The sequence below is a fragment of the Macaca nemestrina genome, chromosome 2 (genome assembly GCF_043159975.1).
Source record: "Macaca nemestrina isolate mMacNem1 chromosome 2, mMacNem.hap1, whole genome shotgun sequence".
In the NCBI taxonomy this organism is placed as follows: Eukaryota; Metazoa; Chordata; class Mammalia; order Primates; family Cercopithecidae; genus Macaca; species Macaca nemestrina.
In genome coordinates, this window is record NC_092126.1 from 183471009 (window position 1) to 183499005 (window position 27997).

General features: G+C 41.7%; 1 protein-coding gene across 1 annotated transcript; it reads right to left on the minus strand.

The window, feature by feature from the left end:
• Window positions 1–27996, minus strand: LOC105477474 (cell cycle control protein 50C). Its single transcript, XM_011733981.2, has 8 exons — window positions 27870–27996; window positions 26242–26458; window positions 21801–21911; window positions 17727–17828; window positions 16547–16634; window positions 15979–16119; window positions 4141–4350; window positions 1–446 (listed from the first exon to the last, which is right to left on the minus strand). The coding sequence occupies exons 2-8, from the start codon at window positions 26431–26433 to the stop codon at window positions 256–258; spliced, it is 1035 nt and encodes a 344-aa protein (XP_011732283.1). The 5' UTR covers window positions 26434–26458; window positions 27870–27996; the 3' UTR covers window positions 1–255.
• Between the last annotated feature and the right edge of the window lies 1 nt (window position 27997).

The following is a 27997-nucleotide window of genomic DNA, read 5'->3' on the forward strand; positions in this document are numbered from 1 at the left end:
TCTAGAGCTCAAGAGTGATTTATTCTCCCCATACCAAGGACATTTTACTACATATAATTATGCCTCCCCTCTTCTTCCTCCTTCTTCTTTTTAACTCTAAAATTCTCTTCATTATCTATTTCAAATTGATTTTAGTTCAGTCAATCTAGTTCCCCTTGTTGAAACATTCCAGTCATTTCAAGCCTTTCAGACATCTTTGGTTCTGTTACTTCACTGTCCATTTTTGTTTCCTCCTTTTCTTTTTAAAGCTTGACTTTACTGATGGAAGAAGGACATTTGCTTGTTTTTCAGTGTGATGTGAATTGCCATCATGGCAAAGGAGGCCAACCATGTTATAGCTCCTGTCACTGTGTAGGCAAGACCTAAGAAAAGGCTATTACCCCCACACCATGTCAGGGTGGAGAGAACAACTGATTTTTCTCCTTGGAACCTGGTCACTGGGAAGTCTAAGAAGACCTGTTAAGGATCTGTCTCAACACTTCACATTTGTAGTATTGCGTATACTGAATATATTAGGTTGACGTATATAAAATTGCGCTTTTTTGTTGGTAAAAAATGGTGAAATATTTAATCTCATATGGTGCAACTTAATCTTTACCAAGCACTGCCCTGTATCTTGCTGGAATGAAAATGAAAACAAGCCTTCCCTCTACATAGTTGTAAGCTACAAAAGAGATTCTGACACAGATCTGAATGACTTACAGACAACTGAATAATGAACAAATATATTTAATTTCCTTTGGCAAACCCAAGGAAATTAAAAGAATACAAACGTAAATTTTTAAATATGAATCAGGAGACCCAGGCAGGCTATAGTCCTTTAATAGGCTAAGGTTTGAATTCCTACCTCAGGGAAAATTCTTTAAGGGGAGTGAAGAACAAACAAACAAACAAAAAGATCACAAAACATTTTTGGTGGTCGAACTAAAGGTGGTACATTCATTTGGGTTTTGGCAAGGCCAGTATCCCCATGCTGGGGAGAAAGTGTTTGAAGTGGGTTTGCTATCGTTAGCATTCTAATGATGTCATTTTGATTATACATGTGGCCTGAGGTTTTAAAACATCTGGTGCCTTTTGTAAACCAAACTAATAAACAAAGAAAGGCTTCTCATAGCAACGGCACAGGACAGAGGCATTTCCCAGCAAAGCTATTAAAGGGCCTCAAATCACTTGGCAACGTGCTATTTAAAGGCACAAGGAAAATTAGTAGAGAACTAGTTCTGTCTCTCCTTTTCCGTCAGAATTCCTCCTTGTCACCAGGTTCTTGGGTGCCACCTCAACCCATCTGCCTGTTTTCTCCCTCCCTCAGTTCTCTATGAGAGGGTCTTCTCCTCATACACAGAACATCTTTTTTCCCCTTAGAAGTGGTAGGCACTTTCTTAGTCTGGTTGGATGATACTCACACCAGAGCTCTACCCAGGTAGTGCAGGTATAGTCCTGAAGCTTAGCATTGAAGTTCTACGTACACAGATTTTCATTTGAGAGGGATTAGCATGAAGACATGACTGTGAATGTAGTCACCCAGGGAGAGCATGTCCAGAGAGGAGAAACAGAATGTCTCTGTTATTGGGAACATGCCCCTCCCTCATCCTCCCAACCCCAAAGTCATCCTAACGCATTGTGGTATAGCAGTGCATGAAGTTTTCTTCCTGCTCCTTGAATGCACCCATAACTGCTTTAATGGTAAGGCAGCCCCAAAATTGACAGAATCAGAAGGCCTAACTTGAGAGACTAGTTTTAAGCAACTTTCAACCTCTGCTTAAATTTTTTTGAAGGAGGCCGGGCGCGGTGGCTCACGCCTGTAATCCCAGCATTTTGGGAGGTCGAGGCGGGTGGATCACAAGGTTGGGAGATCGAGACCACCCTGGCTAACACGGTGAAACCCCGTCTTTACTAAAAATACAAAAAAAATTAGCCGGTCGTGGTGGCGGCGCCTGTAGTCCCAGCTACTCAGGAGGAGGCAGGAAGGATGGCGTGAACCCGGGAAGCGGACCTTGCAGTGAGCCGAGATCTCGCCACTGCACTCCAGCCTGGGCCATAGGCGAGACTCCATCTCAAAAAAATAAATAAATAAAATAATAATAATAATAATTTTGAGGGAGAGAGGAGTTTGCTGAAATTCTTATTCAAAGAGTTTACTCTTTGATCTGTACCTATAATGCTCCACGAGAGGCAATTTGTGGCTTTCATTTTCATTTTCACAGAATTAGACACCCTGCTAAAGGAACTAACTGAAGGCATAGCTCCACCTGGTCAGTAAACAAAAGAAGACAAAAAGTTGAGAGGCAGAGATGGCATCTCATCAGTGGGGGCCTTTCTGACTGAGAAATGCGCCCACTTCCCTGTCCGGATGGAGATGTCCACACACCTGTTCTAGGATGGAAAGGAATAAAAGTTGGAGCAGGGAACTGGAGCACATGCTGTCATTCCCTTCTCCCCAAGAATTTCTTATTCAGCCTCCCTGAAAGGTAAAGAAACTAAGGAGGTGGACAATTTTGTGTTAAAATTGACCCATTAGGGGTCCCATTGAACAACGAGCCAGGAGCCTGGGGAGGATGAACACAGCGGTGCTAACTGGGCTGCAATTTCAAAGTCATGTAAAAGCCCTGGAATGATTCCGCCTCCAGAGAATGCTACCTCAGGGAGAATCAGGAGGAGACTTTAAAATTCAATCTAAAGAACAGAGTTAGTGTAAATTGCATTTAAATATATAATTTCTTAAAGGTAGTGTTTGGTGCCATGCTAAAGTTAAATTCTGTTTGTTCTCAAATCAAGAGCTACATTTGTATTTTTACATTAAGTGAAAAAATTCAGACTCATATTTAAGCATGTGTCAGCTTGGGCAGCAAGGGAGACACCATCTCTTAAAAAAAAAAAAGAAAAAAGAGAGAGAGAGAGAATTAGCTGGGCACGGTGGTGAGTGCCTGTAGTCCAAGCTACTTGAGAGACTGAGGTGGGAAGATCACTTGAAGCCAGGAGGTCAATACTGCAATGAGATGTGACTGCACCACTGTACTCTGGCCTGGGCAACAGAGCAAGACCCTGTCTCAAAAGTAAATATGTAAATAAAAGTAAAAATAAGCATATGTCTCCTAAGTTGGACCATATATCCCTAATCGTTAGGGCACCATCTCCCACATGCTGGCTTTGTGCCTAAGGGAGGGAGGAACATGGCGTCTTCAGTGTAGAGCCTGTCGCACACTTCACGTGGATTTGGATGAACTGGACCTGTCCCTTGAGTCCAGAGCTCCTGTGGTCTGTGATACTTTTCCCTAGAATAAAAGGTTCTGTAGGCTCAGTTTTAGTAATTTTTAGTCTATATTTACTTATCAAACTCCTATTTTCATAGTCTTCCATCTCCTCCCATCCTATCTGGCATGCTTCTCACAGTTTTTTTTTAACAGATCTCTAGGCCTGGTATTATTTAATCTTTCTTTCTTTCTTTTTTTTTTTTGAGACAGTCTCAGTCTGTCACCCAGGCTGGACTGCAATGGTGCGACCTCGGCTCACTGCAACCTCCACCTCCCAGGTTCAAGCGATTCTCCTGCCTCATCCTCCTGAGTAGCTGGGATTACAAGCGTGTGCCACCATGCCTGGCAATTTTTTTTGTATTTTCAGTAGAGACCGGGTTTCACCATGTTGGTCAGGCTGGTCTCAAACTCCTGACCTCATGATCTGCCTGCCGCGGCCTCCCAGAGAGTCGAGACTGAGAGAATTCTACAAAAACAAAAACAAAAACAAAAGCAAAACCAAAACCAAAAACAAAAAAACAAACAAACAAAGCCTTGCTAAACTAACCTTTATCTTCCTAGTTATGTTTCTACAATTGCCATTCTTTGTTCAGCCTAGCATATGAGCACTTAGACTTAGTCACTTCTTTTTTTAGTCTCCATTTTTCTTGTAAGGGCTCACATGTACATGTAAAGGCATAACATTCATATGCTTTTCTGTTGTTAATCTGTCAGTCCCAGCTTTAACCCCTGGGAGGGAATAGGAGAATTTTATCCTCCCTTACACATGTTTGGTTTTTTTTTTTTTTGGTATACAGATTTGATTGGAAAATAGAAAAGTATAGAATCTCAACAACCAGCAGCCAGGTTTTCTTTCATCTCCAGAAAGAAAAGTGGTATGAAAGGATACTATAGGTTATGTTGAAACTGTAATTACCAGCAGGCAAGCCTTCTATAAAATGGTGTGTTCGATTGAGTCGACCATACAGTTTTTTGAAAGTGGGAAAGGCAGCTGCCCGCATCCACACAATGAAGTCATCATTGAGGAAGCCGTTGTTTCTTGGATCCTTTTTATCCAAGTCATAGATAGGCTTGGGCCAGTTTGGAGGCTTTGTGGTTCCTGTGGGAAGAAAATAAGTGATATGATAGAGAAAAAAAATCATCTATTCTCTTCAGCTTTCTTTAGAATGTAGAGAATGAAAGAACTTCTGCATTCTTGAGGAAATAGAAATAGAAATTATACTTTTAAAAAAAGTGTGTGTGTGTGTGTTAGCTACCTGAGTGTGCAACCATGAAAAATAATGGCTTTAAAGATTCTAAAGGAATGATCATGATATTTTCATTAAGTTAATAAAGAGCAGAATATTGGCTGGGTGTGGGGGCTCATGCCTGTAGTCCCAACACTTTGGGAGGCCCAGGTGGGTGAATCACTTGAGGTCAGGAGTTCAAGACCAGCCTGGCCAACATGGTGAAACCTATTTCTACTAAAAATACAAAAATTAGCTGGGCATGGTGGTGCACTCCTGTAATCTCAGCTACTTGGGAGGGTGAGGCAGGAGAATCGCTTGAACCTGGAAGGTGAAGATAGCAGTGAGCCGAGATCGCACCATTGCATTCCAACCTGGGCGACAGAGTGAGTAAGACTCTGTCTCAAAAAAGAAAAAAAAAAAAAAAAAAAAAAGAGCGGACTATCAAATTATATGCATACTGTGTCTTCAACTACATTCAATACATATAAAGCATTTAAAAAAATAGAACAAAATGATCATGGTGGTTGCATTCAGTGATAAACATAGGAAATACCTCTTTAAAACTTTTATTGGGAAATATATTTTATTTAATTTTACTAGTAATCTAAGGAGTGCAAATTAAACCAAGATACCATTTTCATCTAAAAGTTGGTTAATATTTAACAACAAAAAAGTGACAACCATTGAAGAGGCAGTAGAAATGAGAACTCTTGTACAGAGCAGATAGGTGCACTAACTTCTTCGGCAATCTAGGAACATGCATTGAATGCTTTAATATTTTGCATACATTTTGGCCCAGAAATTCTGTTTCTAGGAATGTATTCTAAGGAAATAATCATGGCATGAAGACTGGGTTACATAGATGTTCACTGCAGCACTACATCTAAGAGCTAAAGCTGGAAGGAGAGAGGAGAAATTGGTAAGTGGGAGGAAGTGGAAAGCAAAGGCATTGTGAGCCTGTTCTCAAGCCAGGAAGCCTGGTAGGTTTGGGAGCTGCAGAACTGTTGGAAGCACAGGGTGGAGGGTGGTTCCAGGAGATGAGCCGTTGGGTTTACCGTCATTCTCACACTTCCCACTTTACAGCAGGAGGCATGTTTGTCTCTCCCACTCTATAGGAGACCTGAGAACAGTGTCATCCTCATCTGCGTTTTCATTAGCATTGAGTCTAGTGCCTGGCCCATAGTAGGTATTAAATACGTGCTTGATAAAGGGATGAAAGGTTCCAGTTAAATCTGATGACAAAAACCATTAAGAATTGTAAAGAGCTAGCCAGAAAGAGTAAATTGCTTAATGAAAGTTGTACTTCCATAAAGCCAGTTCTACTATTTGTAGGATGCTAGAATGCTAAATAGGGAGTCACTCTTTCTCAACTCTGACTACTGACTAAACTATGTTCTAAAAGAAACCCAGACCTGTTTTCTAAGCTTGGGCTGTGATGCTTGTAAAAGTATATGTGGAGTGTTGTTGGGTTAATCTGCTGACATATGTTTCTACACTTATATTCCCTTGAGAAATAATCCTCTGCTGGAGCATCTTCTGCAAATATTGTACAGTCTACTTATTTTGGCTCTTCCCAAGACCTCAATCACTGATGCTAGAAGAATTTTGATCAAAATTGAAATTGCCTTTGGCACCTGCACCGTGGACTTCACCTTCTGTCTACTTTGGCCTGAGCTCACGACTGAAGGCAGTGTGTCCTATGAGCCACTGACATCAGAATCACCCAGGGGGCTTGTTAAAAATGCAGGTTCAAGCATGTCCTCCCCTACCAACTCCTACTTCTATGCCATCCCATGTCTTCAGAGAGTATGAAAAGTATGGTCTAAGAGACATCAACTTCATTTTCTAAGTTCATTCGGGTCATTTGTATTGATCCATTTATTCATCTATAAGCATTTCTTTTTTTAATAAAATTATTTTTTTCTTGGGAGCATAGATTCAAGATGGCCTGAATCTATGTTCCTAAGCATGTCTTATACAAAACTGCAAAAGACCCAATCTCTTTCTTCAAGGATTACAGGCTGTGGGCATGACAGGTATATAAACAGATAATTAGAGTATAATGTGGTAACTCTTACAATAGAGGTAAGAACAAAGTGCAGCAGGAGATGAGAGAAAGCTAAGGACCCTTCGTGTATAGGCCTATGGTTATGTGGTAAGAAAATGCTACAGAATGTGGCCAAGTCCCTTTTGAAAACAGTAATTCAATTATAGATACAGTGACCATATATATCAGTTTGCCTAGCACAGTCCCAGTTTATGTCTGTTGTTCATTATCTCATCTGATTTAGCTTGTATCCCACACAAGGTACATATAATTTCATCCTTCCAGCATCCAGCCATGATCTTAGCTAGTAATGTGTGAGATGTCCATGTGCAGTGAATGGAATGCTTACTTTTACATATGATTATACATGAAAGTCAACCAGAGACCCTTCCAGTCAAAACATAATAAAACATATCCCTGTAACCCATGCAAGCTGTTAAGCATTCCAGCCAGTTAGGCAATAGTTTCTTTCTGTGTTAGCCTATGAGATGTGCGAAGCTGCCAGGCTGCAAATCAATGGGGTCAGTGAGAAACGTGGAAAATTATGGGTTAGGTTATGGATACATGATGCATGTGTGGGAACTAGATACTGAGCAGTCCTGCTGAGAGTAGTTTGAACTCTCTTGCAACAGTGGTTCTGTTACTTTATTTTGTTTTATATTTATTTATTTTGAGATGAAGTTTTGTTCTTTCGTCCAGGCTGGGGTGAAGTTGGCTCACTCCAACCTCCGCCCTCCAGGTTCAAGCAATTCTCCTGCCTCAGCCTCCTGAGTAGTTGGGATTATAGGTGCCTGCCCCCATGCCTGGCTAATTTTTGTATTTTTAGTAGAGATGGGGTTTCACCACGTTGGCCAGGCTGGTCTCGAACTCTTGACCTCAGGTGATCCACCCACCTTGGCCTCCCAAAGTGCTAGGATTACAGGGGTGAGCCACTGCACCTGGCCTTGTTACTTACTATATGGTGTGACTATATAACTATTGTATTTGGTAACAGTTTCTTATTTGCTAATAATTCATTTTCACTGTGAAGAGCTAAAAAATGGAAAACACGTATTTCGTGTAAAGTTCAGTACAGTTTTTTAAGATGATTGAACGTTATACTTGCAATATTGGTTGATATTTACCCCCCACCATGGGCACCGTAGTGGTCTCAAATGACCATGTGAAAATCAAAAGATACACATCTGCCAAAGAACATTAGAATCTACTTCAAAAGTTTATGCTTATTTTTTAAAGATTGTGTCCAAAGACAACAATCTGTAGAAATTGCACTTATATGTCATTGTGTGAGCATGACTTTTCATTTAGATCAAATGAATATCCTTCTAGTTTCACTTTTTTATGACATTTTGTTTTGTTTTGTTTGTTTAGAGATGGGGTGTTGCCATGTTGCCCAGGCTGGACTGGAACTCCTGGGTTCAAGCGACCCTCCTCCCCAACCTCCTTCTCGAGAGCAGGGATTGCAGGTGTGCACAGCTGTGCCTGGCTACAGGTTGTTGATGTTTTCTTTTTTTGTGGTCAAAGAGCAGCTTTTAATGTGTTGGCTTAGTGCAAAAATAATTTGTAAATAGTTAAATGAGGTCAATTTTATATGAATGTATTCAGATACTTCAAATAGAAAAATCAAATAGGTTAATTATAATAACGATTTGATTTTTGGTTTGATTCCTCATGAAGTCAAAGCAAACCTTTTAGAAGTTCAATCTTTGATGATGAAAACTCTGACATTATTATAAATGTTACTATAAGTTCAGTTACAAAATTCAACAATTGGCCAGGTGTAGTGGCTCATGCCTATAATCCCAGCATTTTGGGAGGTCAGGGAGGGTGGGCCACTTGAGCCCAAGAGTTTGATACCAGGCTGGGCAATATGGTGAAATCCCATCTCTATAAAAAACAAACAAAAAACCCCCAAACAAGTTAGCTGGGTGTGGTAGCACGCACCTCTAGTCCCAACTACTCAGGAGGCTGAGGTGGGAGGATAGCTTGAGCCAGGGAGGTGGAGGTTGCAGTGAGCTGAGATTGTGTCACTGCACTCTAGCCTGGGCAACAGACAGAGACTCTGCCTCAAAAAAACCCCAAAAACCAAAAACCAAAACCCCTTAAACAGAATTCAACAGTCAGGTTTAAATTGTTTGGTTCTGTAGAGACAACATAACTGCAAATTTGGTGGAGCACAACATCAGAGTAAAGATAATGCTGTTAGTAAATTGAGAAATTGACAGAGAAGAAATATACTTAAAATTAGTCATGGTACATACATAATTCACAATTGTATCCAAACAGGCTACAATATTTTGTTAATCAAAAGAAGAGCTGTAGTTGTACAAATTCAAGTATTTTTGTATATTAACAGTTAGAAAAACTGAATTTTTTTCTTTTTCTTTTTTTTGTGATGGAGTCTCACTCTGTGGCCCAGGCTGGAGGGCAGTGGCGCAATCTTGGCTCACTGCAACCTCCGCCTCTCGGGTTCAAGCGATTCTCCTGCCTCAGCCTCCCAAGTAGCTGGGACTACAGGCACCCACCACCATGCCCGGCTAATTTTTATATTTTTAGTAGAGACGGGGTTTCACCATATTGTCCAGGCTGGTCTCGAACTCCTGACCTTGTGGTCTGCCCCCCCCCCCCCCAGCCTCCCAAAGTGCTGGGATTACAGGCACGAGCCACCGCATCTGGCCAAAAAACTGAATTTTCCTTTGCAAAATTTTTGTAATGACACATGTTAAATTAAACAAATACTTCAATGTGGTATTATATGCGGTCTCTCATTGTTGGGCATCATCAACCAGACAGAATTTTAGAAGGGTTTGAACCTCTAAATAACTTTTTTCTGTATCAAACCATGTGTCCTACCACAACCCTGAGATTTTTCTGTAAATAAGCCCTCTAACTTTGGTTGCATTTTGTTCAAAGTAGTTGAAAATCTTTAAACAAAGTATCTGAAATATGGAATACCAAAAACTCTAGTTTTAGAAGATTTAGAGAATTGTAATTATTGAAAACCACACTTGCAAACAAGAAGGCATTGAAATTTACCCCTAAAAGAGCAAGGGAATTATTGAATATACTACATAATGGGAGTTCAAAATATGTATAAGATTTAATTTTAAAATTCTGTAATTATGCTTTGGAATATCTCGACGTATGTGAAGACTCTTTTGATAGTGCTCTTATTTATTTATTGTTTTTATAGAAACAGGATCTTACAGCGTTTCCCAGGCCAGTATCAAACTTCTGGCTTCAAGCAATCTTCCTGCCTTTGCCTCCCAAAGTGTTGGGATTACAGACACGAGCCCCTGCACTTGGCTGTACTTCCAATTGGACAAAATTTTCTGTGTCAGAATGATATTATATTGAGAAGGTGCAGGATTTTATCTACATTTCATGGTGCACTCCAAAGAACCAAAATGAGAAAAAAAACTTACGGGAAGTCAAAAAGACAGTGCTTATGTCAATATTTGGGTTAAAATAGTAACATACTTCCATAAAAAAATTAGAATTGAGAATATCCTCCATTTAGTAAAATTGGCCATAAACATTTCTCAATAAAGGAAGTTAGGGTCAAAGGAAAAGAATCAGCTAAAGATGTAAACAATTTCCAATTGATTAACCATTAAATGAGACTTTAAAAAAGATTACAGGCAAGGCATGGGGGCTCATGACTGTAATCCCAGCACTTTGAGAGACTGAGTCAGGAGGATTGCTTATTTATTTATTTATTTATTTATTTATTTATTTATTTATTTATTACATTCAAATCCTTGTCTCAGGAGCATTATTTGAGGCCAGGAGTTCAAGACCAGCCTTGGCAACATAGTGAGACCCTGTCTCTACACAAAATTTAAAAATTAGCTGGGTGGGGGCTGGGTGTGGTGGCTCATGCCTGTAATCCCAGCACTTTGGGAGGCAGAGGTGGGTGCCTGAGGTCAGGTGTTCGAGACCAGCCTGATCAAATGGTGAAACCTTGTTTCTACTAAAAATACAAAAATTAGCCAGGTGTGGTGGTGGCATGCGGTGGTGGCATGTGCCTGTACTCCCAGCTACTTAGGAGGCTGAGACAGGAGAATTGCTTGAACCCGGGAGGTGGAGGTTGCAGTGAGCCAAGATCCTGCCACTGCACTCCAGCCTGGGCGATGGAGCAAGACTCTGTCTGGAAAAAAAAAATTAGCTGGATGTGGCAGCATGTTCCTGTAGTCCCGGCGACTTGGGGTGGCTGCTGAGTGGGAGGAAGCTTGAGCTTAGAAGGTCAAAGCTGCAGTGAGTGGTCATTGAGCCACTGCACTTTAGCCTGGGCAACCAAGTGAGACCCTGTCTCAAAAAAAAAAAAAAAAAGTTACAATTTTGTGAAAAAATTAATAAGGCCTTGGTAAAAATATATAAATTCATTAGAAAAATACACAGGTACGTAATGAAGACAGATATGGCCAATAAACTCATTAAAGCATGTGGGTATGTATGAATAATAATTATTCTGCTTGTTATCCCTTTTTTAGATTTACTTTTATTTTTTAAATTTGTAAAAATTCACCTTTTTCTGTGTAAGAGCTGGTAACTAAAAATAAAAAATAAAAATAAGATTTACATTTTACTTATTTGTTTTTGATATATTTGTACATATTTATGAGGTGCATGTGAAATTTTGTTACATGCATAGAATGTGTAATGATCATGGTGTATTTTTTTTTTTTTTTGATGTGCCACTGGATTTGATTTGCTAGTATTTTGTTGAGGATTTTTGCATTCATGTTCATCAGGGATATTGGCCGATAGTTTCCATTTATTTTGTTCGATCCTTGTCTGGTTTTGGTATCAGAGTAATAATGCTAGTCTTGCAGAATTAGAGAGTTATAGAAAGTTCCCTCATCTTCAGTTTTTTGGAATAGTTTGAGGAGGATTGGTATTAGTTATTCTTTATACATTTGGTAGGATATTGCAGTAAATCCATCCAATCCTGGCTCTTTCTTTGTTGGAAGATTTTTTATTACTGACTCAGTCTTGCTCCTCATTATTTGTCTGCTCAGGTTTTCTATTTTTTCCTAATTCAACTTAGTTCAAACTTGAACAAGTTTGAATCTTTATTGAAACTTAGTTCAAACAAGGTTGTATGTTTCCAGGAATTCATTTCCTCTAGGTTTTCCAGTTTGCTAGCATAAAAGTTTGTTAGCTGTTCGCAATAGTCTTAGATGATCTTTTCTTTCCTTGTGGTATCAGTTGTAATGTCTCCTTTTGCGTTTCTGATTTCGCTTATTTGGAGCATCTCTCTTCTTTTCTTGGTTAGTCCAGCTAGTGATTTATCAATTGTTTTTGTCTCTTCCACACAACAAATCTCAATAAACGTTTAAAAACTGAAATCATACCAGGTATCTTCCTAGACCACAGTGGAATAAGACTAGAAATCAGTTCCAAGAGGAACTCTTGAAACTGTACAAATTAACATACTCCTGAACACATTTCTTTTTGATTGGGATCTATTGCTGGAGAATTATTGTGTTTCTTTGGAGGTATCCTATTTCCTTGGTTTTTCATGTTTTCTGTATCCTTCCATTGATAATCTGTGCATTTGATATAACAGTCACGTCTTCCAATTTTTAAATTTTGCTTTTATGGGGGAGGATTTTTTTAAAAGATATGTCTATGGTGTTGGTTGGGTAGGGCACTTTGGCGTTGATTCTGGGTGCATGCAGTAGGATAGTTTTGAAACCTCCTTTGCAAAATTATAACAGTAAGAGAAATCTGACATGGCTGACTCTATCTTGCCTCTAGCCCCACAGGTTGGCTGCCCCAGCTCATTCCTGGGCGTAGGCCAAGTTAACTTTGGGAGAAGTTTATAGTTTGAGTGATAATAGTCCTTTCTCAAAATTAAACTGTACTTACAAAACTAATGAAAGACTGCCAAGTTAGGAGGATGAGAGGGGCTTGAATTCTAAATAATTACCAGCCATTATTTGGAAGTCATAAGATTTGCAACTTCCCCAGTTACTTGCAGATAACATCACTATTGTGGAACCTGAGGTTGGCCTTTTGAGATGTCTTTTCAGGTTTTTGCATTTCTGACAACTGGATGGCCGCACCTGGACCTGCCACACCGTCCTGTGGCCCTCATCCCGGAACTGACCCAGCACAAGAGGGCAGCTTTGATTCCCTATGGTTTTATCTCTGACCCAACCAATCAGTATGTCCCCTACCCTACCTACCCCTACCAAACCATCTAACCCCTAACCTCCGAGCCTTCATGGAGATTGAGTTGAGTAATAACTCCATTTCCCGTGCGGTGTGGCCGGCCTCAGATCAACTAAAATCTTGCTTTACTGCAATGACATGGTCTCAGTGAGTCAATTTTGTTTATGGAAGGGCAGGAAGACCCTTTGGGCAGTTACAGTGTTTGATTTCTTTGGCTTTAAACAGCATCCATGGTATCAGTGATTTCTTCTGTGGCTCAGAGTGTGGTTGTTAGTGGAGGCTGTGGTGAAGTTTTGCTGGGAACTAGGGCACCAGGTAGGCCAGTGTTTGGGCCCCAGTGGTGGCAGCAGTGAACTGAGCATGGGGGTCCTTGGACCCCATGATGTACACTGTGACTAGTATTAGGAAGCCCGGCAGGCTGCTGCTTGGGTCTCCAGAAGGCTTGCTCGGGTGCCAGGAATGGCAGTGGTGGGCCAGGTGGATTGATGGGTTCTTGAGTGTCTAGGCAGTGGATGTGATGTGGACAATGGCAGTAGCAGTGGTGGGACAACCCTCTGGGACCCCAGTGGTCCTTGCTGGTGTTGGTGGTAGCTAGCATGGGTTGGGCAAGTCAGTTGCCAGAGGTGTAGGTGGCATATGTGGGTGGGTGCCAGCTGTGGTGGTAGCAACAGGTTGTGTGGGCCTAACCTCAGATGCTGGGAGGAGTACTCATGTGCCACTGGTGGTGGGCTGGGCTCTGCGGTTCCCAGGCTCCTGGATGATGTGCTCAGGTATTGCAGGGGTTGTAGCCAGGCTGGGCAATGCCCTCAGGTTCCCCAGTGGTACAGGCAGATGCTGACTGCAGTGGGCCAGAGTGGAGTGACCCCAAGGCCATATGTTGGGCTGTAGCCTTTCTAGTGATGAAGGCAGAGTTGTTTTTTTCTGTTTTGTTTGTTTTTTGAGATGAAGTCTCACTCTGCCCAAGCTGGAGTGCAGTGGTGTGATCTTGGCTCACTGCAACCTCTACCTCCCGGGTTCAAACGATTCTCCTGCCTCAGCCTCCCGAGTACCTGGGATTACATGCATCCGCCACCATGCCCGGCTACTTTTTATATTTTTAGTAGAGGTGGGGTTTCACTATATTGGCCAGGCTGGTCTTGAACTCCTGACCTTGTGATACACCCACCTCAGCCTCCCAAAGTGCTGGGATTACAGGCATGAGCCACTGCACCTGGCCTGTTTTTCTTTGTCATCCAGGCTTTGAAAACACATGGCTGCCCCTCTGCTGGGGCAGATTGCTACCTGTGGCTCCTGTTGCTGTCCAGGCAGCAGGCTCAGGCAGCTGCCCAGGATGCAGTCTGGTATGGGCTGAGCTCTCAAAATGGTGCTGTGCTGCAGCTGCTTAGGACGTTGGAGTTGGTGGGACCCAGCATGAGTTCTCTTTCTGGGGTAATGCCTTCACGTGGTTTCCAGGGAGCTCCCTGTGTTAGTCTCATGGCCGTGAAGGTCAAGGGACTCTCCCATGGCTAGGGTTGTAGGAGTCAGCAGTGGGAATATGAACTGCTGGAGATCTCCCAGTTACTCTTTTCCCTCACTAGGAGGCCTCCCCAGACTTTCAACTGATCCCAGCCAAACAGGTGGCCTTTCTTTCTCTCCTTCCTTGCTTTTGGTGCATCTGTTAGAGTAGGTAGTTAGGCAGGCAAGGGCAGGGCAGGAGAGGCACCCAACCCAGGAATGTCAGGTGACCATCAGGTGATAGTCAGGTGGTTGTTAAACTGTCTCTGTAAAATAATAATCGGTTGCAGCTGGCGCCAGGGACCAGCAGGCTCCTAGTAGACAACACCTGAAGCTGGTGATCATCAGCTTCTCAATAAAATCTCAGGAGTTGGGTGAGCAGGCTCAAGCATGTGCACTAAGAGGCAAAATGGAGGCGTTTAACTGATACCTGATTTTCCTCTGGGAACATTTGACTGGTAAGGGAAAAAAAGCCTCAAATGAGCATATGCACAACTTTAGTAAACCCATGGTGCGTGTGCCCCCACCCCACCGTCTAACCCCGCCAAATGCTGGCAGGCCATTGTGCGTGCAGACAGCTCACCCCAAGGGAAAATCAAGGGAGGAGAGATGCAAATTCCAGAACCACACCAATGTATATATACCCCAAGTCAAAGGCTGAATAGGGCACTTGGATCTCTTGAGTCGCGTGCTTGGCCCTTTTTCAAGGGTACTTTACTTCCTTTCATTCCTGCACTAAAACTTTTTAATAAACGTTCACTCCTGCTCTAAAACTTGCCGCCTTGGTCTCTCCCTCTGCCTTATGCCCCTTGGCCAAATTCTTTCCTTAGAGGAGGCAACAATCAAGTTGCTGCAGACCCCTGTAGATTCACCACTGGTAACGCCTCCCATCACTTCTCTGTTGAATTCTAGTATTCTCTTGCAAGTTCCAAGAGTGATTACCTACTCACTCTCTGTGGTTCCTGTCTGTGGAAGAAGCAAGTACCAGACACATCTAGTCAGCCATCTTGAAGCCCCCCCCCCCCAGGACTCAGCTTATGTTATCTTTTAATGTTAAGATAATAACTGGAGTAGTTTTTTTTCAAGTGGGTTTAATGTATATGCTATTTTGATTTTTGAATTTTTTTTTTTTTGTAAGAGTCTTACTCTGTCACCCAGGCTGGAATGCAGTGGCGCAATCCTGGCTTGCTGCAACCTCCACCTCTCAGATTCAAGCAATTCTCCAGCCTCATCCTCTCAAGTAGCTGGGACTACAGGCATGCACCACCACACCCGGCTAATTTTTTGTATTTTTAGTAGAGACAGAGTTTCACAGTCTTGGCCAGGCTAATCTCAAACTCCTGACCTCAGGTGATCTGCCTATCTTGGCCTCCTAAGAAAATAGTTTTTAATTGGATTATAAGTCCATCAATATTATGTCAATTTATTGATTGAGATATAAAAATTTTAAGTAAGTATATAGCTATTCAAGTGCCCCCTTTCACTCTCTAAAGGGTACCAGTTTGGACAACAAATTACATGTTCATCCTTATTATAGCTGAAGCAGTAAGTGTCTTAAACCATTGTCTATTCCCTAATGAAAACTGGAAGAAACCAGGGCATCAATCTTTTCATGTTTTTGATAGGTGTGCATTAGAGATGTTCGTGGTAGGGAGAGTTAGAACAAAAAGGAGTCAACAAGGAGATAAAGAAGGAGGATTCATAAACATTTCTCCACATGTAAGAAACAAAGTTTTCATTAAGAGATAAGTATATTGAGCTACTGTATGGATCTTACCTCTAAATTCATCAGCAAGATTCTTGGAACTTGGATTCTGAAATTTGACATACTTATCTGTCCACCACGTAAGTCCACTCTTTAGCATTGGCACTTTGATTTGTACAGATGAATTAATGTTGTGTGAAAGAATTATGGTGTCTGTAAGGAAATTAAAAATTATGTTAGAGATGCAGTCTAGCAATTTTGCCACCCTTTGAAATGCAGAACCAGACACAGCTGACAAATCAGGGATTTTGCAGACTCTCAACACGCCTACATGCCATGGATGCTGGAATCACAAGACCATTCTTTTTCCTGCCAAAATTGAGCCAATTATTGAAAAATACCCTTAAGCTCCATTTAACTCATGTTCCTTGACTATTCCTTCAGATGTTTGGCAAGAGAGGAATTATTTGCAAATGACATACTGTAAGTCAGTGCTCTGACTTAGTCCAGATGATGTTTACCGAATTAAAATGGAACAAAACAAAAAGCTGCCAGTTAGCTTCAGAGGTGAATTTCTGGACATTTAGGTTGTTACACACTCATGAAAGGGTACACCATGGAGATAGGAAAAGTCACCTACCATTGAACATGCTGTTGGCAATAGCACCACAAGGAACGATGGGGGTCTTATTGTCGGACATTTTAAATGGGGCACAGTCCTCAACAGCCTGGATGCAAGAGGATACAGCAATGAGACATGCTTTTGGTAAACTCTCTTAGAATGTTAAAAGTGAGAACATTGGCAATGTAAATCACCCCCCCAATGACTTATTGGCAGTGACTAAGATTACAGACTGCTGCCTGGTTTTCCTAGGCTGGGAAATTTCCTTAGACTGGGAAATTTTTGTGTTTTGGAGATACGTATGTGTGTGGATGTGTGTCTCTGTGTTTTTTCCTCATTAATAATACATAGCATACCTAAAATGTCTGCAAGAAGGAACTTTACCTTACTGGCTGTGCTATATATCACGCTAAACCTATAATGAAGTGCACTTTAAAAACCTCTTTTTATTGACATGTAGCTTATTTTATTTTAGTGGTTAAAACAGTAACAACTTACTTTTCATTTGTATCACTATCTAATGGGGTTGTGGAGGTGGGGGGGACTTTGTTCCACACAATCACTCAGGGCCTCGGCAATATTGAAGTATTACATTCAGAAAAGTATAAAAATCTTGAGTCTACAACTAGATGACTTATCACAGGGAATCCATCCACACAACTACCAAATACATTTTTAAAAGAGTGGTTGCTAAAAATCACTTTAGTATAATAATGTTGCTATGGAAAAAAATTTCATTCTAGCTTTTCTTACGCACGCTGAGTATCATCTACCAAGAGTAAAAATGTATAATCATAGGTTTTAAAATGTATTCGATTAAAGCAAAAGGCTTTTACTCAATCGAATAGAAACTAATTTCCTTAAAGTAGGCTGGATTGAAGGCCCCAATGACAGGAAGGACAATGGTAGTTAGGCTCAGCCACGCTGAGACTAACTACTCAAGGTTGCTATCAAAATGGTGCATGAAAGGATCACCATTCAGTTGGACAAGATTCACATCACTGCTCTAAAGAGGGAAAGTGCTACTTTTCAATAACAGTTATCCTGAATACCCAGTCCCTTCAGTTTACACAAGAATGAAATCAGCATTTCTGTTTTGTAGCATTTGAGTTTATCTTCCGTCTCTTCTTTTAGACTGAAAAATCCACTTGGTTTAAAAAAAAGAAAGAATATTATACCAGATTAAATCAAGCCTTACTTTTACATCTTTGCCCACCAGTTGTCTATTACTTCTGGATCGAACATATCGATACAGGTTCTGATAGAAGCCATACAATTTGTAGTACATATAAACATTACCCTGTGTGGAAGAAAAGAAGTAAGAGGAGAGTAAGAAAAATTAACGAATATTAATAAACATGGACAGGAAATTTTAAAATAAAAGCACAGAAAAAAATTGATAGAAACTCAAAGCCTATTTATGGGAAATAGAAACCCAATAAATCATTTAAAAAAAATCAATTTTGGGACTGGGCACAGTGGCTCACGCCTATAATCCCCGTGCTTTGGGAGGCCAAGGCAGGAGAATCACTTGAGGCCAGGGGTTTGAGACCAGGCTGGGCAATGTAGCAAAACCCTGTCTCTATAGTAAAAGAAAAGAAGAAAAATTAGGCCGGTGTGGCATGTGCCTGTAGTTCCAGCTACTCCAGAGGCTGAGGAGAGGATCCTTTGAGCCCAGAAATTCAAAGTTACAGTGAGCTATGATCATGTCATTGCACTCTAGCCTGGGTGACAGACTGAGACCCTATCTCAAAAAAAAAAAAAAAGGAAAAAAATTACAGTGGGAAATCCTGGTCTATACAGAATTGTTGGAATAACTAAACAACTATTTTTGCATGTTTTTTTAAGGGCTGCTACATTCTTTTCTTTGAAAAATTTTTATAATCAAGCATATTTTCAATACATAAAATTTGGTTTTATAAATGTCGTCATTTCCCAGAAATATGAGGAAAAATGCTTTGCTTAGAGGTTGTGGTTGACAGCAAAAATCACGTGATTTTACAGCAAATCCGTGAAAAAGAATTTAAAATTCAAGCCATTGAGCATATTTAGGTGCATCTGTACACTGAGCCTGTGAAAGGCATGAGACTGGAAGCTCCTTGCAGTCCCACTCTAGGAATTTATTTATTTATTTATTTATTTATTTTTAATTTATTTTTTTTTGAGATGGAGTCTCACTCTGTCGCCCAGGCTGGAGTGCAGTGGCGCCATCTCGGCTCACTGCAAGCTCTGCCTCCTGGGTTCATGCTATTCTCCTGCCTCAGCCTCCCAAGCAGCTGGGACCACAGGTACCTGCCACCGTACCCTGCTAATTTTTTGTATTTTTAGTAGAAACGAGGTTTCACCGCCTTAGCCAGGATGGTCTCCATCTCCTGATCTCATGATCCACCAGCCTCAGCCTCCCAAAGTGCTGGGATTACAGGCGTGAGTCACCACGCCCGGCCTAGAATTTTTGTTTTTTTAAATCTCTAGGATCTAATGCAGTACCTGGCACATAATACTTGCTTAAGAAATGGTGAACTATTTGTTATAGAGAAAAAGATGGAATAATTCACTGATCCAAAAGAAAGAAGGTGATTTTCACCCTAGCAATAAGTAGCCTTGTTGTCAGGAGAGAGGTGTCTTTCACGTATGCTGCCATGTAAGTAAGGCTGCCCAGCCACTACCTACCACCATGGTTCTACCTTTATGGTAATATATTAAGGCCCTGGAAATTCTCCAGACAGACTTGATACAGATTTTATTAATAGCACATATGGAAATATCCATATGGATTTAACATATTCATAGATTTTACTAACAGCACATATAGAAATGTCCCATGTAGCTGTTTAAAATGAATACACTCCATACCTCCAAAATAATGAAGACCTGAATCCAAAAATATAAAAGCCTAACTTTTATTAAGTGCTTCCCATGTGTTAGGTGCTATATTCAGTGCTAGAAGTACAAAAGCATTCCTTTATAAGTCCCTGAGTCCATTGATTCTTTTACCCTGTGCAAAAACAGCATTTTGGAAAGGCTTTGGCCTTATTTCCTAAGGACCTTAAGAGCATCTTCTTTAAGATGAGTATGGAAAATGGGAGGTGGTACCCATGGTAAATAGGGAAGGAAAGTCATGGTAAATGTGGCCAGCTTTAGAATGCAAGAAAGGCTGAAGAGCTCAGTCACTTGTAAAAGAATAATTTCTGGAACACTGAAAAAAGAGATGCTGGGCCATGGCGAAGAAGCAGGCTGCATCGTAGTCAACAGGGAGTGTTGGCATGAAGGCAAGCAAGCCAGGCTTAGTGGGAAGGACCCATTACGTTTCCTCATCCAAAGCAGGAACCTCTATTGTTGACCCATGACGATAGGAAATATGAAATCCACAGAATGGAACTTACCATACATTTTCTTGGAAGCTAAAAAGAGAATTCTACTTAATCAGAGTTATATGTTCACGTAAATGACAAAATAAACAGGCACAGAATACTCGGCACACTAGGGACTGGGGCGTTTCCATAACCTCTTTTCAGTGATTCTTTGTCCAAGATTTAGCTGAACGAGGCCTCCAGGATCATCTTCTTGATGGTCCCTGGAGGCACAATTCACTTTATGGTGTTTCTTCTCTTTAAATTCAGTGGCACTTGGTGCAGGGTTTCTTTGCTTATTTTAAGACAGAGTGTGCGTGGATTCATTGCTGTGGTTCCCCAGTGTCATGCATGGTAGCTGCCGAGCTGAAGGCCCTGTGATTGCTCTAAGTAGTTTAGTTGGGTTTTTATGAGAAGGCTCTGCCTGAAGGGAATGGTTAGCAGCTGGTAACACTTCATTTGCTGTTTTAGTTTTGAAGGACACTGACAGATGGGAATTGAAGCCCTTTTGGATTTTTTTTTTTTTCCAAAAACTTTAGCATTCTGAGCCCTCAAGACAAAAGGAGAGAGGAAAGAAGAAAGGAAGGAAGGAGGGTAGTGAGAGAGGGTGAAGAGAGTGAGGGAGGAAGGGCCAAGACTGCAATGCATTCTTAAAGTTTCAGCAAGGCTGACAGGAAATCCCCAAAGACATCCATCAGAAGAGTCCCCACTCCCAGGAAAGAACCTACCTTGATGTCCCTGCTGTGCTCAGCCACTGGCTGAGGTGGCCGTGGAAGCATGACCTTGGTGCAAACACACAGTGATTTCAGAGCACAGCAGCTGGTGATATCCCTCAATTACACTCCCTGCAGTAGATCTGAGAGGAGCCTTTTCATGGCCTTCACAGTCTTACTTGTTAGTCAAGACTTAATCAAATGAAAAATTTGATTTCCTTCAACTCTTCAAATGTACTTTAAGGTCCTGTTCTGTTTCTGGACTCTGCACCTTTCCCCCTGCAGCATCCTCCACACAGACCTGGTCCCCCATCCTTCCCCTTCATAAGTGACTCTACATGGGCTGAATCTAGGTACAGGGTGGCCTTCTCTTGAGCTGCTCACTGAGCATTCTACCTCAAGCCCTGCTCCCACCTCAAATTCAGCTGGTTCCAAACCAGACTCATCACCTCCTGAAAAATATTCCTCACTTCTCTCCTCCCCTCCCTCCTTCCTTCTCTCTTCCCCTCCCCTCCCCTTTCTAAGGATCAGCGCTCTCCCAACCTCCTCCTGCTCCTTCCCCATTTCCCCTCAGAGGCTTTGCCCAGTAAATCTCTCGGATGTCTAACCCTGTCTTGGCATCTGCTTCTCAGAGGACTTGACTAACATGAGACGTAAATCAACCCGTGAGTGGGGACTTCTCTCAGTATTTCTTTGGTATTTCTCACAGTGCCTGACAACCAGACTGTCCCCTTGGGAATTAGGTAATTGCACATGTGGAATGACTTGGGGAGACCCAGGGAAGGTTTCTCCAAGTGTGTGACCCCTGACACCAACCTACTGTGTGACCTTAGCCAAGTTACTTCACCTCTTAGCCCATTAATTTTCTCACTATAAAATTTGTGGTTCAATTCAATGTAAATTCACACACAGTCCCTGTGCTGATATTTAGAGTAAAACCTGTTTGGTAGATAAGATTTATGTTACAAAGTTGGAAAGGTAAAGAATTGTGCAACTTAGAAACAAAGAAACAAAGGAGGAGAATAATACTCAAAAAGGAGGGAGGGGATATGAACTTAACACTCTTTCGGATTCACCACCACCATCCTGCTTTATTTTTTATATTTTCAGTTTTGGAAAGCATTTCATGGAAATTGTGAACTTACTTCTAAGTGTTACATAGGAATAGATCAGTGTAAAGTCAACTGAAGTTTCTTGAATTTCACCTACCATCATTTTTCCTGAAAGGTAAAAGGGAATAGAGCAGGTGCATTCTTTGTCAAAATTAGAGGCATTTTCCCGCAGTTTTGCACAATTTGCACATATTCTTGTGTAATTAATCTGTCAGGCAAGGAAAAAAATGATTAATTAAAAAGTTACATGGGTACATATCTTAAAATTCAAATCTGGAGTCCACCCAAGTCTCCGCCTGTCTGGGTCAGGCACATAGTCTGGGACATGAATGCGGCAGCCCATGTGTAGGGCCGGTGTTTCTGGGGATGTTCAGGAGGTGTGGGCCTTCCCACAGTCTTTTATCTGGGGACTGGCAGCATTTTGCCACTGGCCCAGAGTTCAGTGTTTCTGTTGCATATTTATATAACCTGTTGTGATGAAGCTTTACCCCCGATCATAAAGAGGTGTCAGTTGCTAGGAAGGTATTAGTCAATGACTCATGAGAACTAGGCTTACAGCCTGAGTCTAATCAACTTTATGGGGAAGTCACTTCACTGTTTTTCCATTCTATTGTATGGAAAATATTTATACTAGTGAATTATTCTACATGGCATCCAGAGGAAGTTATTAAAAATGACCAAACAGAAAAAGAAGTGTTTCCAAAATGTAAGATTATTGACATATGTTGAATTATTCTGGTCCTAAAATGCTGTTGCATTCTGTTTTTTAAAAGTAAAATTCTGTGAAAAATAGTTTAATGGAGTCTCTAAAAAAAGGAAAAAAAAAAAAAAAAAGGGTAGTATGTCCCAAATGGGTGGCTCCTGTGAGCTCTGGCTGAGGCACTGAGTTCTGTGAAGATGCAGCTAGAAGAGTAAGGAGGAGAGGCTCCGGAGGGTGTGCACGGGGCTGTACTTCTGCCTGATCTGCAAGAATGTTCATCTCAAGGGCCCTGGGGCTGTCCTGGGTGCTGCAGTGGGCTGCTTCTGCCTTGCCCTCACTGTGTTGAGGAGTGATTAGACGATTATGGGAGTGTGAGGAGCAGGGAAGCAAGGGAGTAGCTTTCTCCTTGGTAAGGTGCTAGTAGAAGTTAGGATTCCTTTGAAGGGAAGACAAGGAAGACAGAAGGAATTTTGCATACTTGTAAAGCTACTAAGGGTTTTGAAGCCCAAAGGTGAAGTGTGAACACTAAATTGAAGATTAGTGAAAATGCTACACTTCATTGTACTTAGATGCTTATATGTAGCTAAATCATTCTTTTTTTTTTTTTTTTTTGAGACGGAGTCTCGCTGTGTCTCCCAGGCTGGAGTGCAGTGGCGTGATCTCGGCTCACTGCAAGCTCCGCCTCCCGGGTTCACGCCATTCTCCCGCCTCAGCCTCCCAAGTAGCTGAGACTACAGGCGCCCACCACCACGCCCGGCTAGTTTTTTGTATTTTTAGTAGAGACGGGGTTTCACCATGTTAGCCAGGATAGTCTCGATCTCCTGACCTCGTGATCCACCCGCCTCGGCCTCCCAAAGTGCTGGGAAAAATCATTCTTTAAATACACAGCAAGACTTGAACTATTATTTTGAAAATATTTATGCCATTTCTGTTGGTGGACTACATTTCAATTTATAAAAAGCATTAAAGAACAGGGCCGTATCCCAATGGAGAGACAGCATACTGAATGGTGTCTGAGGAAACTGGGGTTCTAGTTCAGCCAATCTCTGACCTTGAGTTAAGTGCTTAACCTCTAGGGCCCACATTTTGCCCATCAACATCATTTCATGCAGCAATTAATTGATCTGTGAGGTCACTGTAGTAGTATACATGCTACTTCATGAATTCCTCTTGTGAGTTCTGTCCATGTAGTACTCAAGAAAATATTTCATGATCAAATAATTTTTGAGTAGTTGATATCCATGGTGCTTTTTTGCCTAAAAAATATCCCTTATCTATTGTCTATGCAATGACAGTATCCTCAGTTTGCTGCTTGAGTGGACTTGTACATGAATAGCTATGAGATGGAGCAATGATCAGTCTGCTTCTCATAGAATTTTGGAGAGGCAGAAATTATTCTTGTTTAAAGTGAACTGCAGAGAGAGAACATCCTTGTGCCCCAGGGCTAAGTGAGAAGAAAGGCTCAGAAGTCTTTTCTATGATGTCTGTGCCTGATCACATTGGCCTGGAGTGTGTACTCTATATTATCACCCAATAAAATGAAACACTGGTTTTTGAGTATAAAAGTGAAGTGTCAGAAGCAGTCCTATCTGAAGCAACTAAAGAAACAAAGTTAGTTGGAAAATGCCTGTAGATTTCATGAGATAAAAGCATTCTGTTTGCGGAGTGGCCATGGCCAATAGTTGGTATGGAATGAGGTCACCTTCTCATGCATGGGTACCTCTTAGTGAAGGCTGCACTCCACAATGGGTGGGTGGGGGGCAGGGTTGCAAGGGAGGAAGAAAGAATGACATGGGAAGGAAGAACCAGAATGAAAGGGATTGGTGAGGAAGAAAGTAGAAAAGTAAATTGCATGAACTCTGCGGAAATGGACATCAACGTTGTAAGCCCATTCCTTTGCTATCCCCTTCAGCAAGGTAAGGTTCATCTCCTCCTGCCATTTTGCCTTTGCCACATGGTGGAGGCTGGTGGGGGTTTACATGTAACACTGGAGGTCTGGCTGTCATTTAATTCCCAGGGAGATAAGCTCTGGGAGCTGGAAGTGGGGAGGAAAAAATGTTAAGTAGAGAGGCAACAGAGCAGTGTGCTTTGGGAGGAGGAGTAGAGCCTGAAAATACTTTTTCCTCTTTGGGTTCTGCACTATCTGCCCTAATCCATTCTTTCAATAAGTGTGTGCCTATCACATACTGGGCAATGTGCAAGGAAGCGGGTGGTGATGCAGTAAACAGCCAGCCATAGCTAAGCTCTCTGTTCTTACTACATACTATTTTACCTATTCTGTTCTCAGCTCATTGAGGGCACGAATCCATTCTTCCTCATCTTACTCTTCTGCATAGTCAACAGAACCCTTAGGCACCTTCAGATACTCATAAATTTTATTTTATTTTGAGATGGAGTCTCGCTGTGTCACCCAGGCTGGAGTGCGGAGGTGCAATCTTTGTTCACTGCAACCTCTGCCTCCCAGGTTCAAGTGATTCTCCTGCCTCAGCCTCCTGAGTAGCTGGAATTACAGGCATGCACCACCACGCTTGGCTAATTTTTGTATTTTTAGTAGAGACAGGATTTCACCATGTTGGCCAGACTGGTCTTGATCTCCTGACCTCAGGTGATCCACCCGCCTTAGCCTTCCAAAGTGCTGGGATTACAGGCATGAGCCACCGCACCCAGCTGACACTCAAAAATTGTAAACTAATGTTGGTAGACTTGGCCTTCATCTTAATTTTGCCAGTAGCCATGTGGGGAGAGGGAATAGATCAGCTTTCCATGGTTACTTCTTTCAGAGTGGAGCTCATGTGGTCTGGGATGTCCAGAAATCTGCCTGGAGTTGATATGGATGAAACATATACTTAATTCATTAGATTGAATATGGGCATGGCCAATCAAGCCTTAGACTAGCTCTTGTCTTCCCTCTCTAGACCAGCTTCGGGGATTCTCATCCTCAAACAGGTTGTTAAATTGGCAAAAGGCTTGTTCCTGAGAGGTCTGCCCTCAGCATCAGCTTTTCTCACTCTGAGTAGAACTTAGTTTTGCTAAATATCCTTAAGATGCCAGAAAGACTTGGGCTTTTGTCTTTCCTGGATCTCAGAGGGAGTTCATCTGCAAAGGGAAAGACACAATGCTTGAAAATGAGGCATTATTGAAGATCTGTATCTTGGACACTGCTCTTTTTATCAATATGACTCATGGGTCTCTGGCAGTCATGTGGCCTTGACTCTCCTTCTGCCCCTATTAGTCACTTGCTCTCTTCCCTGCCAGCATAAGAAAAAAGCTTCAGCCAGGCGCGGTGGCTCACGCCTGTAATCCCAGCACTTCAGGAGACCGAGGTAGGTGGATCATGAGGTCAGGAGTTCAAGACCAGCCTGGCCAACATGGTGAAATCCCATCTCTAATAAAAATACAAAAAAATTAGCCAGGTGTGGTGGCAGGTGCCTGTAATCCCAGCTACTAGGGAGGCTGAGGCAGTAGAATTGCTTGAACACGGGAGGTGGAGGTTGCAGTGAGCCAAGGTTGTGCCACTGCACGGCAACCTGGGTAACAGAGCAAGACTCCATCTCAAAAAAAAAGAAAAAAAAAAAGCTTCTAATTTTGTCAGTCCCTTGTACACAAATATGTCTGAGCTCACTGGCATGAGAGTAACTGCCCTCAAGAGGGAGCAGGGATGAACGAAGCCACTCTACATGGACTCTGTCACCATCTGTGACTGCCAGCAGAAAGAGGGATGTTCCCGTCTTATACAGACGCTCTTGAGGGGCTGTGTTCTCAAACTGACCATACTCACATATGGTGCCAAAGCTGAACATTCTCAGAAACTGCATTCAGAACGTAAGATGGGACAAACCTCTATTTCCTGAGTGCTCCTTGCAGACAATATAAGGATGATGCCCATACAAAGGCAGAATATTCCTGTTGTGAAAAAGACAAAGAGGACTCTCCTGGCCGTGAAATACAGCCGGTGGGCGGGTAACTCCTGCTGCTTCAGGGCAGAGTTGTCTGGCAATCTGGACAGGCAATGCTGTGGTGTCTCCTCCATTTTGGTCCTGCAGGTGACTCAGATACTTTTGGGACATTTAGAACATTTTTACTCATAGTCATACCACATAATGGTAATGTGAAATGAATTATGTGAACCCTTCCTTTGAAGTTGCAAAGTCTTTCTGCTTCCTGGATTATTCCTTAACCAGACCTGGTATTTAACGGGAGCTCAGTTCTCTCCAACCAGCCATTACTGAGTATAACTGACTTAGGCTTAAAAAGGTTCTTGTGCTAAATGTCATGCCTAGGATGGATAGTCCCCGGCAAGGTCTGCAGAAACCAACATCTGGTGACACTAGGAAGCAATCACGATGGGCTATTTCTGGGATTTGGTGAGTAATTCAAGGCAAGCCCTTCCTGAGAGGTGGAAATGGATTTATCTTTAGGAACTTGCCTAGATCCTTGGAGATTAATACAAAAAAATAAAAGTTAGGGCTGTCAGCTTTTCTCCAAATGTGGCTGTGGCTTAACATGAATATAAACTAAATTGGAAAAATGCTCTCAGATCATAGCTAACTTTGCTATTTGTGATAATGAGGAAGAGAGCAGCAAACAGGGAATTGTAGAACACAGATGTCTCATTTCAGCAGCTTCCAATTTTTTTTCATCCATAAAAAAGACTCTAGTAGAAAATGCAGATTAAAAACATCTCCTCCTAACCTCTCTTAAGTGCATGCTTTGGAGTAGCCTGAATGAGGCAAGAGAAAGGAAGAGGAAGATAATCAGTGAGATGTTCAACATTGAAGTACAGTATTAGGTCTGGTTTTGGGTTTTTTCCCTTGTTAGACAGAGAAGCCATCCTGGACTATTTTTGTATCAAAGAAAGTAATGACTTTGGCAAATGTACCTGGTTTGAAAGAATACAAAATTGATGCAAATGCTTACATTAGGAAGTTTCCAATTCAGAGTTAAACCTTTCCACTTACAAACTGTGTAAAGAGCAAAATACCAATGGGAAATTTTCAGCATGACATTTGAATCTAATTTGGAGGTGGCAACTAGTACGGTTGTTGGTGTCAGACAGCCTTGTGTGAGAAGATGGCAGTGAACACTTCTCGTTAACATTTACCATTTGTTTTACTAAATAAACATGGTCAAGAGCTTGGGTTTAAAAGGCAGTAAAAAGCTATGAGATTAGATTATAAGAACAGGGTTGACCTACACAACATTGGGGTATGTTTGTGATTCAAATACTTATTCCAACATTGGATTGGATGGGATTATATTACATAATGCCTAGCAAGAGGGTAATTACAGCAAAAAACCAATGAGAATAGTATTTCTTAGACAGTTTATAAAACAACAAAACCAACTAACCCAAATCCCAGACTAAAAGGAGCTTCACAGGTGGTGTAGTACTCAGGGTTCACCACAGAAACAGAACCAGTAGGAGATTATATGACCATATGTGTATATTATAAGGAATTGGCTCACATGATTATGGAGGCTGACAACCCCAAAATCTGCAGAGCTGATGTCCCAATGCAAGTCTGAAGGCCACCAGGCTGCCATAGAGCCAGGAAGAGCCAATGTTTCAGTTAGAAGGCAGTCAGGTAGAATTC